This window comes from Lepisma saccharinum, chromosome 16 (assembly GCF_977018435.1).
Source record: "Lepisma saccharinum chromosome 16, izLepSacc3.1, whole genome shotgun sequence".
NCBI lineage: Eukaryota > Metazoa > Arthropoda > Insecta > Zygentoma > Lepismatidae > Lepisma > Lepisma saccharinum.
In genome coordinates, this window is record NC_139244.1 from 32,519,679 (window position 1) to 32,535,069 (window position 15,391).

At 37.9% G+C, this 15,391-nt stretch overlaps 1 protein-coding gene and 1 non-coding gene across 2 annotated transcripts in view; both read right to left on the reverse strand.

Annotated features, from left to right (window-relative positions):
* LOC146000546 (luciferin 4-monooxygenase-like) overlaps positions 1-15,026 on the reverse strand; it is a 31,883-nt gene extending 16,857 nt beyond the window's left edge. The window contains exon 1 of the mRNA XM_083138293.1: positions 14,832-15,026. Coding sequence (XP_082994419.1) covers positions 14,832-15,026 — 195 coding nt within the window. The remainder of the gene's footprint in view (positions 1-14,831) is intronic.
* On the reverse strand, positions 11,251-11,413 carry LOC146000639 (U1 spliceosomal RNA). The gene has a single exon (XR_014443513.1). It is a non-coding gene; the product is annotated as a U1 spliceosomal RNA (small nuclear RNA).
* Positions 15,027-15,391: the final 365 nt, after the last annotated feature.

Here is a 15,391-nt window from a genome sequence, read left to right on the forward strand (position 1 = left end):
TTACACTTGCTGATTTTCTCTTCCGGATGGGAATTGAATTTATTTACAATTCCTGGAAATTAACAACCCTAGAATTGTTAAGGATCCAGAAATCTATCATTCTAATGGGTTCTATTTGGTTCCGTAACAGGACGAGGATCTTTTTTCTCACACAATTTAATTTCGATCCAAGTTGCGTTGTGTTTCATTGAAAAAGATTCCTGGACCATATTAAATTGAGCCAGAAGAAAGGTTCCCGGACCAAATTTAAATTCAATCTGAAAAAATATTCCTGGACCGTATTTAAATTGATCTGGAAAAAAATGTTCCCGGACCGAATTGAAATACTTTACAGCAAAAAATTCTTTATGGTCCAGAACCCATTCCCGCTTGCTGATTTTCTCTCCTGGACCGGAATTGAATTTGTTTAAAATTCCTGGACCTTTAACAACCCTGGCCTAAACTCACTGGAGTATAGGCCCAATTCGATAAATGAATATATAAACGAAATTAAAGTAGAATGTATGCACATTGTAATGCGGTATGACTAAGGTTAACCAGAGGGTATATGGCATATACTCTCGACTGCAGCCTTGATTACAGGTAAAAGCGGATGTTGCACACCTACAAACCTTTCGAGAAGGATCCATTATCTGGAAACGTGTCAATACTGAGCAATCCCTTAGGGAGAATGAGACGAAGGAAGTTTAAAACACTCCCACTGCATGCTTCTGAATTTCATTTGAGGTTTAAACTAGATCATTTTCACTCGTGCCGTTGAATGGAGAGATTGAGAGTGAATGCTTATTAAACAAGTCGTAACTATTCTGTCTTGGAATCAAACAAGAGCTGTATTTACACTGGTATGTATTTTTTCCCCTAGCAACTAAGACTTAATTGTTCAATGTACATAAAATGGTTCACATCAGTATGTAGATATTAACAAAATCAAATCAGACCAACTGTTCCTCAATACAGGTGTACCGCAAGGCTCAATTCTAGGACCAGTTTTATTTTTACTCTACATAAATGATCTTCCAGAAACTTTATCAGTCTCTCAAACAATACTTTTTGCGGATGATACAAATATCATAGTAAAAAGCCAAAATTAAAGTAGAATGTATGCACATTGTAATGCGGTATGACTAAGGTTAACCAGAGGGTATATGGCATATACTCTCGACTGCAGCCTTGATTACAGGTAAAAGCGGATGTTGCACACCTACAAACCTTTCGAGAAGGATCCATTATCTGGAAACGTGTCAATACTGAGCAATCCCTTAGGGAGAATGAGACGAAGGAAGTTTAAAACACTCCCACTGCATGCTTCTGAATTTCATTTGAGGTTTAAACTAGATCATTTTCACTCGTGCCTTTGAATGGAGAGATTGAGAGTGAATGCTTATTAAACAAGTCGTAACTATTCTGTCTTGGAATCAAACAAGAGCTGTATTTACACTGGTATGTATTTTTTCCCCTAGCAACTAAGACTTAATTGTTCAATGTACATAAAATGGTTCACATCAGTATGTAGATATTAACAAAATCAAATCAGACCAACTGTTCCTCAATACAGGTGTACCGCAAGGCTCAATTCTAGGACCAGTTTTATTTTTACTCTACATAAATGATCTTCCAGAAACTTTATCAGTCTCTCAAACAATACTTTTTGCGGATGATACAAATATCATAGTAAAAAGCCAAAATTAAAGTAGAATGTATGCACATTGTAATGCGGTATGACTAAGGTTAACCAGAGGGTATATGGCATATACTCTCGACTGCAGCCTTGATTACAGGTAAAAGCGGATGTTGCACACCTACAAACCTTTCGAGAAGGATCCATTATCTGGAAACGTGTCAATACTGAGCAATCCCTTAGGGAGAATGAGACGAAGGAAGTTTAAAACACTCCCACTGCATGCTTCTGAATTTCATTTGAGGTTTAAACTAGATCATTTTCACTCGTGCCTTTGAATGGAGAGATTGAGAGTGAATGCTTATTAAACAAGTCGTAACTATTCTGTCTTGGAATCAAACAAGAGCTGTATTTACACTGGTATGTATTTTTTCCCCTAGCAACTAAGACTTAATTGTTCAATGTACATGAAATGGTTCACATCAGTATGTAGATATTAACAAAATCAAATCAGACCAACTGTTCCTCAATACAGGTGTACCGCAAGGCTCAATTCTAGGAACAGTTTTATTTTTACTCTACATAAATGATCTTCCAGAAACTTTATCAGTCTCTCAAACAATACTTTTTGCGGATGATACAAATATCATAGTAAAAAGCCAAAATTAAAGTAGAATGTATGCACATTGTAATGCGGTATGACTAAGGTTAACCAGAGGGTATATGGCATATACTCTCGACTGCAGCCTTGATTACAGGTAAAAGCGGATGTTGCACACCTACAAACCTTTCGAGAAGGATCCATTATCTGGAAACGTGTCAATACTGAGCAATCCCTTAGGGAGAATGAGACGAAGGAAGTTTAAAACACTCCCACTGCATGCTTCTGAATTTCATTTGAGGTTTAAACTAGATCATTTTCACTCGTGCCTTTGAATGGAGAGATTGAGAGTGAATGCTTATTAAACAAGTCGTAACTATTCTGTCTTGGAATCAAACAAGAGCTGTATTTACACTGGTATGTATTTTTTCCCCTAGCAACTAAGACTTAATTGTTCAATGTACATGAAATGGTTCACATCAGTATGTAGATATTAACAAAATCAAATCAGACCAACTGTTCCTCAATACAGGTGTACCGCAAGGCTCAATTCTAGGAACAGTTTTATTTTTACTCTACATAAATGATCTTCCAGAAACTTTATCAGTCTCTCAAACAATACTTTTTGCGGATGATACAAATATCATAGTAAAAAGCCAAAATTAAAGTAGAATGTATGCACATTGTAATGCGGTATGACTAAGGTTAACCAGAGGGTATATGGCATATACTCTCGACTGCAGCCTTGATTACAGGTAAAAGCGGATGTTGCACACCTACAAACCTTTCGAGAAGGATCCATTATCTGGAAACGTGTCAATACTGAGCAATCCCTTAGGGAGAATGAGACGAAGGAAGTTTAAAACACTCCCACTGCATGCTTCTGAATTTCATTTGAGGTTTAAACTAGATCATTTTCACTCGTGCCTTTGAATGGAGAGATTGAGAGTGAATGCTTATTAAACAAGTCGTAACTATTCTGTCTTGGAATCAAACAAGAGCTGTATTTACACTGGTATGTATTTTTTCCCCTAGCAACTAAGACTTAATTGTTCAATGTACATGAAATGGTTCACATCAGTATGTAGATATTAACAAAATCAAATCAGACCAACTGTTCCTCAATACAGGTGTACCGCAAGGCTCAATTCTAGGAACAGTTTTATTTTTACTCTACATAAATGATCTTCCAGAAACTTTATCAGTCTCTCAAACAATACTTTTTGCGGATGATACAAATATCATAGTAAAAAGCCTGGAATATGAGCAATTTCAAAAGAATTCCATTTCAACAACAACACAACTAAACACCTGGCTAAACAACAACAAGCTTTCCCTGAATGTTAATAAAACAGTTCTAATAAATTTTAATCCAGCAAAACAAATAAAAAACTTAAATGTAATTATTAACAATGAAGTTGTCAAAGAATGCAATGCAATAAAATTCTTAGGAGTATGGATAGACACATACCTGTCTTGGGACATGCAAATTACTAATTTAACTCAAAAGTTAAGCAGGCTCTGCTACATGATGAGAATTTTGAGAAATGTTTTAACTTTGAATGATTTAACGACAGTATATTTTGGACAGATTCAACCTGTACTCACATATGGTATCTCTTTCTGGGGCAGTTCACCCAAAATGCAGAAAATTTTTATTTGGCAAAAACGCATATTAAATATTATGAAGAATGTATCCCTCTCAAACCCAACAAAACAAATTCTCAATGAATTTCAAATATTACCTCTTCCATGTTTGTACATATTAGAAACGTTGTACTTTATTCATACAAATTCTAAAATCTTCTCAAAAAATCTGGACATACACAAGTACAGCACTCGTATGCATAACTCCCTCCACCTTTCTACTGTCCGCACATCCAAAACACATAGTGGTCTAGGATTTCAAGGTGTAAAACTCTATAACAAGCTGCCAGAGGAATTCAAGAATCATAATCCAACCAAATTTAAAATAACAGTAAAAAGCTTGCTTATGAAGTATTTGTTTTATAGCACAGAGGAGTACTTAGATCATATTTTTCATTAATAGACATAACCTTTGACTTTTCTTCTATTTTTATTTTCACTTATAGTCATAACCTTTGATTTTTCTTCTATTTTCTATGTTATTCCATACTCTCTTATACTTTTTAATATGCATAAGTATGTGTTAATTCCTTTGTACTCAAAATCATACATGTAATTTTATTTTATACTCTTTATACTTTTTAATATGCTTAAGTATGTGTTAATTCCTTTGTACTCAAAATTATACATGTAATTGACCTATCTCATATTATAGTGCTATTTGTACTCATATGATCAAGTGGATGGAAATAAATCTTATCTTATCTTATCTTATCTTATCTAAATGAGCACACAAATATCCATGTTTGCATAATTACTAGGTATGTTGCAGTTATTATATAATTTATCAATTGACATAATCTGTGATTGCTGTTTGCGTAATGTGTATGAACTGGAGTATTGTTTATTTCTCTCCCGATGACACGCAAACCCCAGCAGCTAAAATACAGAGCATTTCCTGACATTCGTTACAAGACTGCGGCAAGTGGCCCAGCGTCAGAGCTTGTATTTCCCGGTGAACGGGTCCGCGACAGTCGCTAGAGTCAGCTATTAAAATTACAATTTTCATATTGTGTACTAACCTTGACTACGGAAGGTGTTGAAAATGATGTCCCTCTGCTGCAACACATTCCTGGCATCTCCGAAGGAAATTGGCATTTACACGTGCAAGTTCGTCTACTGTAATTCTCCCGATTTCTCGTACAATACTCTCTTTTTAACTCACGGATGGTGTGCGGATTGTCTTTGTATACTTTATTTTTTAGATTTATTTATTTTTATTTTTAGATTTTAGAATTTTAGCAGCTCTAAATGCTGTGTTTTTTGAAACACCCGTTTCTTGTGAGAGGCGGCGGATATATTTCTCAGGAGACTGTTCTAACCTTTTGTCCTATCTCATCGAGTTTTTCCTCAGTAAGTACACGTAGGTTTTTCTTTCCACTTTTATTCAGAACTGGCCCTGTTACTTTAAACTTTTTTACGAGATTTAATATAGTGGTCCTATGTGGAACTGGAACACCAGGAAATTTCTTTGCAAAACGTCGTCGCACTTCTCCACAATTCCTCTTTCCGAAGTAACACTCGACAAGATAAATCCTTTGTTGTAAAACTTTTGTGGTGCCATATTAAGTCACAATCTTCAACCCACGGACACGGCACAACACAACTTCAGTCTGCAACGTCAACAGAAAGGGAAAGAGAGCGAAAAAAACAGACTGTAGCGTGCAACTGCCGCGGACTCCGTTCACCGGGAAAGACAAGCCCTGACGCCGGGGCGCTTGCCGCCGAGTCTCGTAGCGAATGTGAGAGAATGGTCTAGTACGTATGTAGACACTCTGCTACACAAATCATGCAATGTTTACTCAACTCCCAAACTGTCTGGAAGGTAGCTACAGCAACAATGAGCACATTTAATACAAATTGATTAGGTTAAGTATAAGCTGAAATACAATCATGCACACACAAAAGCCCTCGTCCAGATGGCCTCCGAAGCAAAGATACTCCACCCAAAGATATTTTTCACACGCTGGTAATCAGCAACGGTTTTTCCATGGGCGTTGGGAGGGTGGGGTGGGGGGGGTCGAATGGGTCGGTGGACCCTCCCTGGAAATTGGCATAGTTCATTAAAAGATACAAGAGAGCCGGAAGTTTGTTACTCTTATTGTTAAGAACATAAATAAAGTTAACTTAGTTAGTATTTGAATAGAAAAATCAAAGTAAAAATGCATTGGATAGAAAAACTGAGTGAAAAATACAGGAACAAGGTTATATTCATCCAAAGAACAAATGATTCCACAGTTTTCATAATTCTAGTAATTACAGTTGTAGGTGAGAGGTCACACAACAAACTTTATGTACAAAAAATTCCCCTAACATTTAAAGCCTTTTCTTGAACAAGACCTGCAATAGTTAATATCAAAATGCATTTCAGATACTAACTGCATAAAATGCAAAATAATTAATGAAAAATAGTTGTGCTGTTATTCACTCGTTTGGTGGATCTAGTCTCCACATTTATATAATAATATTTTTTTTTATTTCCAATAAAATTTGTTTTTATAAGTTTATAATATTTATTATTGTATAATGACATTTATAACCACGATAATAATACTCATTGTTATTTTTTTCTGCTATTCAACTTTTATCATTTGGCCGACTCCGCCCCTGCAAAAATTTCTGGCGACGCCCATGGGTTTGTCTGTTTCGTGGAATAAACAAGTTAAGCGTTTCAAACAGTAGCGTAACTAACGCGCTCAAAGCCTCAAATATAGAATATTACTGGCGGAAAACTAGCATTTTTTTTTCATAATCGTTGATATTTCATAAAAGAAACAATATATCTTGATATCGTATTTAAATTTTAATTTTTGGTTTTCAATTATCCTCAAATTATGTCCTTCATCATTAAGTAAAGTTGGAAAATTACCTGACACATTTTCTCTAATTGCGACCAGTGCTCAAAGTGGAAAATTCTAGCTGAATGGATGCTTTGTCTAGTTTGAGGATAGTTAGAGGGGGGGATACTTGAATGAATCAACAGGGGTACAAAGCAGTGAGTGAGAAATGCCTATTGAAATTATTCTAGATGGCAGTTGCTTTATGAAAATGTTTTTAACTGGTAAAAGTAAGAACGTCTCAATCCAACTAGCAATTTTTTTTTTTTGCAAAGCTTCCCCCCAGTTGTCTCATTGTCACCATGTTAAACCATAGGAGCATCCCCCAGCTACAGCGCTGTACCCCCAGCTAACCCTAACGCTCAACAAAACATCTCCCCAGCTAACAATTTCCATTTCAAGCCCTAATCAAAATTAAATAAGAATATATGCACCACCAAGAAAGAAAAGAGGATTGTTTCTATCAGCTAAAAGGAAGAAGAGCCAAGCAATTAACTTGAAAATTTGGCGAGAGACAATAAAAATAATAAAGTTCAATGTAACTATATATTTTTATTAGTTTCTTCAATATAGATAATTAAATAAAAAGTGCATACTTGTCACATGAAGAATTATATCTGCAAATTCATCGACGTCTAAATTCATGCTGGTCTGACCTAGAAATTGCCATGGGGGTAGGGTTACCAGATCACTGTAAGGGAAATGTAGGACATGCTGTCCCAAAATGTAGGACATTAAGTCAAAATGTAGGATGGAACACATTCTCAATAAATAAAACAAATTTCTATAGAACACGTTAGGAAGTAGTTGAAGAATGACACTTTTCAGTTTTTAAAAAATTATTTCCCAACAAATGTTTAAATGCAAAATTTCAAAACTTGCAATCATACTAATCAATGCACCTCTTACTACTTGATTTAAGTGGTACTTTCCAGAGGAGACAATTTTTATCAAAATTTCAGGTTTAGTCAAACTATATATTGATGTTAGAGTGGACAGTCAAACTCGTTGAAATTATAGGGACCAATACCAAATATTTTACAGACTTTATGAGAAAATAATTCTCTCGTGAGTCTGTTGTGCTGATGGTAATGAAATTACTCTCTCAACATTTGAATTATGACCTTTAATGGCAAACGAATATTCAGCAATTACTGTAATTTAAAATGGTTTCATCTTGGGTAGTTTTTAGTTCAATAACAGGGTGTCTACCAAAATAATACATCCAGAAATCTTAACTTTTTGTGGACTTTTCTAGATCCTACTTAGGTAAAGTTGGGAATTAGTAATTAAGAAAATAAATATTTATTTAAAGAAAATCACTACCAAAGGGGCAGTTAAGATGAAAACTGAAGCTGAATTTAAGAAGAGAATTAGATCTGCTATTTCGTATTAATGAATCCTGAACTGTGTTTGGCAGACAAGCGAGGCTTTGGCATCTGGACTCCCAGCCAGTATAATCTTATGTGGGGTATGTGTCGGTTGTCCCTATATGTTTATGACTATCCATTCATCCATCTTATCTTATCATCATTCCTCCTCATCTTCGCGATTAGCCAAAGGGACAGAAAAAAGTGAAGTAAAATAAACTAAATCAACCAATCAATAGCAAAAAGTCTTGACCACAAGAATAATTTATTGCCTTTTTAGTGACTTCTTGGCCTACTTGTTGATTTTTTACTTTTTCTTGACTTCCATGACTTTCTTGACTGGCAGACACCCTGAATATCTTTTTTCTCTATACCCCTGCTTTACAATCAAATTATATTGAATATTGAATAAGAATGGGCAACATCAGTATAGACCCTAAGGCCGTCATCGCCTTGTAATCAAGGGGTCCCGGGTTCGATACCCGGTTGAGACACATAGTGGTTCGGATCCCACTTTAAACTGTAGGTCCAGTCCCGAGCCTTACTGTGCATAAAGTGGACTTAAAACACCAAATCAAACCAAACCAAGACCCTAAGGCAAGAAATTCTGCTCAGGCATTGAACAGTGACGTTATCAGAAAGTGGTCCCAAGACTTTGTTCATTAATTGCTTCCGTTTTCCCGTTTGTTTAAAAGTAGGACAAACTTTATTCTTTTTGTGCAATGACTGAATCAAAATAAATTTCACTATTGAGTTTGGAAGCGCAGTCCATAGACTTGTAATTTGCATGACTTTTTTCTGTTACGTATTTTCCTAATTAATATTATGTGACGCTCAAAATGTAGGACATTTATGATATTTTTCAAATTCCTCCCAGACGCCGGACATAGGACGTCTGGTAACCCTACATGGGGGGGGGGGGGATACCGCTATGATTCCTTGCTCCCTCCGTAGGAGCTCGAAGTGCGTTCACTGTACACATGGGCAGATCTAGAATTTGCAAGTGGTCAAGTCAACTTTTTCTGAATGGCACCATAAACTTTCATAGGGCATGAGAACATGAAAACGAACAACATTTCTTAATGGCATCTTTCTTATTCAGTTTGAGCTTTCCTCATGATATAGTAATAACCAGTGCTCGAAGCTAGGGGTGCACGCGTTTAAAGTGAATTCGGATCACTATTTGCCTCCACCAGGTATCGAATCCGGGACCGTTGATTACAAGGCGATGACAGTATGACTATGCCATCGGGAAGGCACGAAACAAGGGGGTAATAATTATGTTGGTTGTAATGTATATAATTTTACAAGGAATTGAAGGTGTATATATTTTTATTTTTCAAAATAGGCCTAGAAGGGCTTCGCGGGTATAGTTCGCATTCACACAGTGTGGTCCATTCAGATCAGAAGTCTAGCGCCCTCACTAGGTATGGACAGGGGCAGCTCGAGATAAAAATTTTACCCGGACGAGGTGGATATTTTGCACCCCATACTTTCCACCGCGTCCCCCGCCCCCTACTTTCTTACAATATAAACAAGATCATGTTATATATTTACGGTGTTAATGACGAAAAATAACAGCCTTATTTTTTTTACTGTTCCCGTTAAAGAACACCTTTAGCTATTGTAGGTATGAGCTACATGATTTTGCAATGTACTTATTATGATATGCAGCAGTAACTTCAAGTAATTATTCTCTACACAAATTTAAGTCTTTTAAAATAAATATCCTTGTTTATGTGATCACAAATAAGATTTTGGTGCTATTCAAGTGAAATTTCCCGGTTTGACGCCCCGGGCAGCCACCTTGGTCGCCTTTGGGTACGGAAATCGAAAGTGATAATAAATTGGTATATTGTGTGGTTGCTTTTTTTAAAAAAAAATGCGAAAATTGTTTCACACAGCAAATGCCGTGAAACTTCGTGATGAGTTTTGCTGCAGTTTCCATCCCTCACTTCAGATGAATTATGGCATGACGCACTGAGGAAAGGGATATTGAGGCGAAATTTCCTTTCATTATTAGTGACATAACTGAAAACGCGCTACTTTTAAAAGGGGGCAAAGCACATTGCAAACGTATTGAGAAAATCCATGTTTCTGAATCTTTTTTGGTTGGTGTGTTACACAGAAAGGTGTCCGTGTTCTCATTTAGCATTTCATCATTTTCTAAATCATATTATATATTTTTAAAAAAGTCGCGTGTTGAAGAAGAATTGTGTGCCTAAAAGAGTTAAAAAGAAACAATTGATTGATAGATTTAGTTTATTTTACTTGGCTTTCTGCCATTTTTGGCTAATTGGGAAGATGAAGATGAGCGATGATATGACGACATTGACAAGGGACACTCACAAAGAACACATATGCCCAGACGGGGATTCGAACATGAGGCCCTTGTCGTAGCACGCTGTTACAACCAATCCCCCGCGGAGATCAGCATTAAAAATAAATAAATACTAAGTGACCATCAAATTATCCATTTCTTTGATGCGAGAAACATTTACATATACTGTTATTGAAGTAGCAAATATTTTTTACAAGCAGCTTTAATGTAACAAATGTAAGAGGGCTAGGCCTGACAGAACGGCTTTTTCATTCGTTGACGCGTAGTCAGAACATCGAGTCCCATCGTCACTGTTTTCTGACCTTCGAGACAGAAGCGCCTTCATTCTCAGATATCTAATCGAGACTAGATTAAAGTAGAATCTGAATCTCAATCGAACCTTCTACTTCTTGATTATAAGTCGAGAGCGTTAATCACTACATTATCCTTTTCAATCCCTATCCCGACTTATTCGAACAACAGAAGATGATATTCAGGCAATATATTATCTTTTATTTTCTAGAGGCTCTAATTTAACATACTACCCTTCCAGAGACAGCATGGTTCGCCACTGCATTTCATGAAGGAAATTGGGGTTTCCTCTCTGTTCTTTCCATCTCACCATCGCTGCTAATTTAACGGTCTAAATAGGTAACGTCTTTAGATCTATAAACTAAGCGATCAAATATAGAAATATGTAATTAGAACGGGAATACCAATACCACCCTTTTCTTTACACTCACCAAGGACGGATCAGGCAGGCAAGGTATTCCAATTCCAAGCTATTCAAAGAATACGACGTTGAGCAAATTTTTATGTACTTTGTAAACAAGTTTACTATTGTTCAATTTGAGTTTTCAGGGACGGCGCGAACGCAGTCCCTACTACCAAATATTACGCGCCCGAGATATCCACGTTTGGGATATTCGCGGGGATCAGCCCAACCGAAGTGCAATGGAAGAGCCTCACCCCAGGGATACCGGCTTGCTGATCACGGTAGCCCCTACGCCAGGTAAGTATGCTCGAAAAAGAGAATAGCCGACCCTAACTTCCTCGTCTAAAGAAACTACCATCGGTAGCTTTCTTGTGTTGAAAGATTTATGACATATTTGGCAAGAAAGTGCATGTATTATAGTAAAAATTTAATAAACTCATTAATATACTATTTATTTTCATTTACATTTGGCACAGTTCATTAATTTACCTCATTATTGCAGAGAATAACTATTTTATTATTCCTGCCATCTAGTGGGAATATAAACATTATTTGCTAAGTGTATATTCTAGGGCCGAGTCTGCTGCCACGCACGTGTCAGCAGTAAGATTAAGCGTCAAATTTGCTGCTGCCACGTAATTCGTCTGCTAAGAGTATGTTACAAATCTTAAGAACTGATTAAGACGAGAGAAATGCAAGTATATGATTAGTGGGAATGAATGTACAGGCAATTTAGAATCTTTTTCTTTAGAAAGCATTTAGCGATATTATTTTAATGCTAACAGAACCTAACCAAACTACGAGAGCATTTAGGTTTATTATTAGCAGTGGCGTAGCGTTATAGTACGCCCGTACGCCCGGCGTTCCCAGATTTAAATTTTCAAAAATGCGTAAATGCTGTAAATATAAAGTAAATCTTGACTAATTTCATATATGTCTGACCTTCATGGCATTATAATAGCTATTTTTCGCGATCCGCTTGCAACGCTCCACTAACAACACTCGTTATAGCATTTTCTTGCAATGCCTTTCCTGGCCGGACGCCGAGCAGGTTCGGCGTACAAGGACCCTATATTCCTTGCTGCCTTTCTGGAGGGAAAGCTTGGATCTCTAAAGCACGCGCCCAAATGCTCTCTCTTACGCCCGCGTATGGAGCAGAGGGCTACGTGATTGGTTCACGTGACCCTTCCTGCCTTCTGAAGCAGACGACAGCGGTAGAATTTCTACCCGGTTCTTCGCGCTCGTGCCACTCGTGCTATGTGTTGCTACAATACGCAATATTGACTGACGTAACTTTACCAAACTGAAATATAGCACTTCTTAATGGCCACTGCATTGTATATTTTATCGCACGAACAGCGATGTGCATTAAAAACTAAAAGATCAACACAGTTTTTGTCAAATAAGTTGCTGAAGTCCTCGTGGTAGAAGTTCAGCCTGTGGCTGCTCTACCACTAATAAAAAAAAATAATAGTTTTGTGGGTTATTATTTTTTCGTTATTATGTAACTGCTTAATATTGTGTCAATGGAAATGTTTAGCATTCATTTGAAAACTCTTAACATCGAATGGTCTCTGGACAAAATTATTTTAAAATGTTTATCAACATTCTCAAGATGTAATAAACAGTGGTCTGAATTACTAATCGGCACTGTTACGTTAGTGGAGTGTACGATAGTTGGATCATCCACCCACCTCCGTGTCAGAGTGTTTTGCACAGCGCGCCAAGACGACAGAGGCCCCTGATTCGAATCCCGGGGTGAGCACGGGTGTTCTTTGTGAGTGTCCCTTCATGAATATCATCATCAGTCATATTCATATTCGCGATTAACCAAAACTGGGAGAAAAGCGAAGTAAAATAAACCAAATCAATCATTAGTTGGATCATTCACAACAATGACGTCTACTGTTGTCCAGAGGCTTGTGATTCAGGTAGGTTTTATAATGATTTGTGTCATGCCGAAAGGTATAAAACACCAGAGTTCAAAACATTTGTTGCATAGTGAGGCATCTAATTTTCTAGCTAAAAACTGCATGGATGATGATGCTTTATTGCAAACCCAGCTGACTTCAGGCAAATAAACAACACCTGTGGCGACTAATTCCATAAGTAAATTATTAACCAAAAAAGGGCTGACCTTTCCTTCGGACTTGGCGTTCCCACCCGAAATGCCCATGCTACGCCACTGATTATTAGAAGAATGCTGAGGGACCTAATCTTAAAACATTTTTGTGAAAGTAATCGCTACAACTTTACAGTATGTGTTACAGACGTAATTGCATACATAGCATGATGAAATCACGATAAAACAAAGACCGAGTCTACTGCCACGCGCATCTTTTTTGAGATTCCAGCAGAAAAAGAACGTGGCAGCAGACACTGCCATTAGTGGCGGGTTATGGCCGTTCCTTTTCGGGAGTCAGTTCACCGGAGCTCGCTCACCGCATGGAGTCGTTCACGAGGAGTCGTTCAAAGGAACGATGCAGCTCCTTTTGCGAGGCAGTTCACTGGAGCTTGCTCACTGAGGGAGTCGTTCAAAGGAACGACGGACAACACTCGCCGTTATTTTTCGTGGAGTTGAGCGAAGGGGTGGGGAGGATTGTTGCTGGAGTTATTCTGAGTGAAAAGGATTAGGGAGGGAGGGAACTTCGCTAATCAAGATGAAAAAAAGGGGAAGAGAACCTACACAGCAAGAAGGAAACAATGTACTGGTGAGGGTAAGAAATCATTGAAGACTGATGGGGAGGGGAGGAAGATCTTAATGTATTTCAACTTATACATTTTTTTGGTGTTAGATAAGTTTGAAGGCTGAAATCCTACAAATGTGTAATTTAAATAGTGTATTATGGCAATTAATCTTACTCCCTTAGCAAGATTAAACATCTTGCATAATAAGTTGTAATATACTGACCCTTTCTTCTCATTTAGATGGCGGCTGCTGATAAGATATGAGCCCCTCCCCGAAATGAAATTTCTGGCTACGGGTCTCGTTGGATTCGTTGCTTACCTTTTCGTACCGTTAGATTAACTGTGACAATTAAACATGAACGTACGCAGTATTCTTTTTCTGGAGGGAAGCAATTGAGTCATATTCCACGTAATAATGGGACAGTCCTTCAGTTTGAAATTTTTATGTTCCTTCTACACCATTCTAATAATGAACAAGTTACTGCGACTGAAATAAAATAATATATGTTGAATATATAATTGTATTCCGCAAATCATTTTTCAGGGTGCCGTCGCCCCCTTGCCCCTCAACTTACGGATGTCCATGCAATTGGATAAACGGCCAAACAAACAACCATAAGAGTATGGAGGACACAACGCTAATACTTGGATTGCAAATAATAGCACTTAAATTCACACGCTCTCCCCAGTCCTCCCGCCCCCACCTTTTCTTTACGATAGTAGCATAGAATGCTATTCTATGATAGTAGTTCTGCCGATTGAAAGACATTTGAATAAAGAAGAGTACAGAACAGGAACCCTGTGTGTTTCATCGGAGCTTGTTTCCGAAGTTCCTTTTATAGTTATTCTCACGTTGCGAAAACATGTCACAGTAAGTGTTAAAAGTGGATAACCAGCCAATCCTCCCTCCCTCCCTTGTTGTTCCGCTATTGTATTGTTGTTATAAATAGAGTTGCGCGCATTTCTCTGTGGATAACCGCCACAACAATACGGCAAGCAGAAACAAAACACGGTCGCTCTCTCTCTCGCAGGTACTTGGGAGTGAACGACTGCGAGCAGGAACTGCTGGAGCGGCTGGCAACACACGCAAAGCTCACGACTCCGAGGAACGAGGAACGACCACAGAGGAACTGCTCGTTCACCCCGAAGGAGCGGGCAGTTCACAGCTCCCAGGAGGGAGTCGTTCAAAAGGAACGACTCGTTCACGAACGACCCATCACTAACTGCCATATTCTAGAGGCTCTAGTATATTCCAGCAGGGTGTGACATCTAGTGAAAGATTTTGAAATTACACTGGGTTGGGTGGGCAGATCGTTTAGTAAGTTGATCCGGATTACAAAAATGACCCGTTCATTCGACTCGGTCATCTTGTTCACGGGTCCCACCACGCTCCCACTCAAAGAGAATGTATGGAGTTTGCATCTCCCGCCAGAACAGCTGGAGCAACTCGCAGTCGCAGCTACACTTGATCCGTGAACGACTTCGCTTGAAATCAGCGAACCGGATCTTTTCGTTCACATGACTTACATTTTGAACGGGCCGTTCACGAACGACACATCTCTATCGACGGACATGTGGATTGGATGGTCAAATGA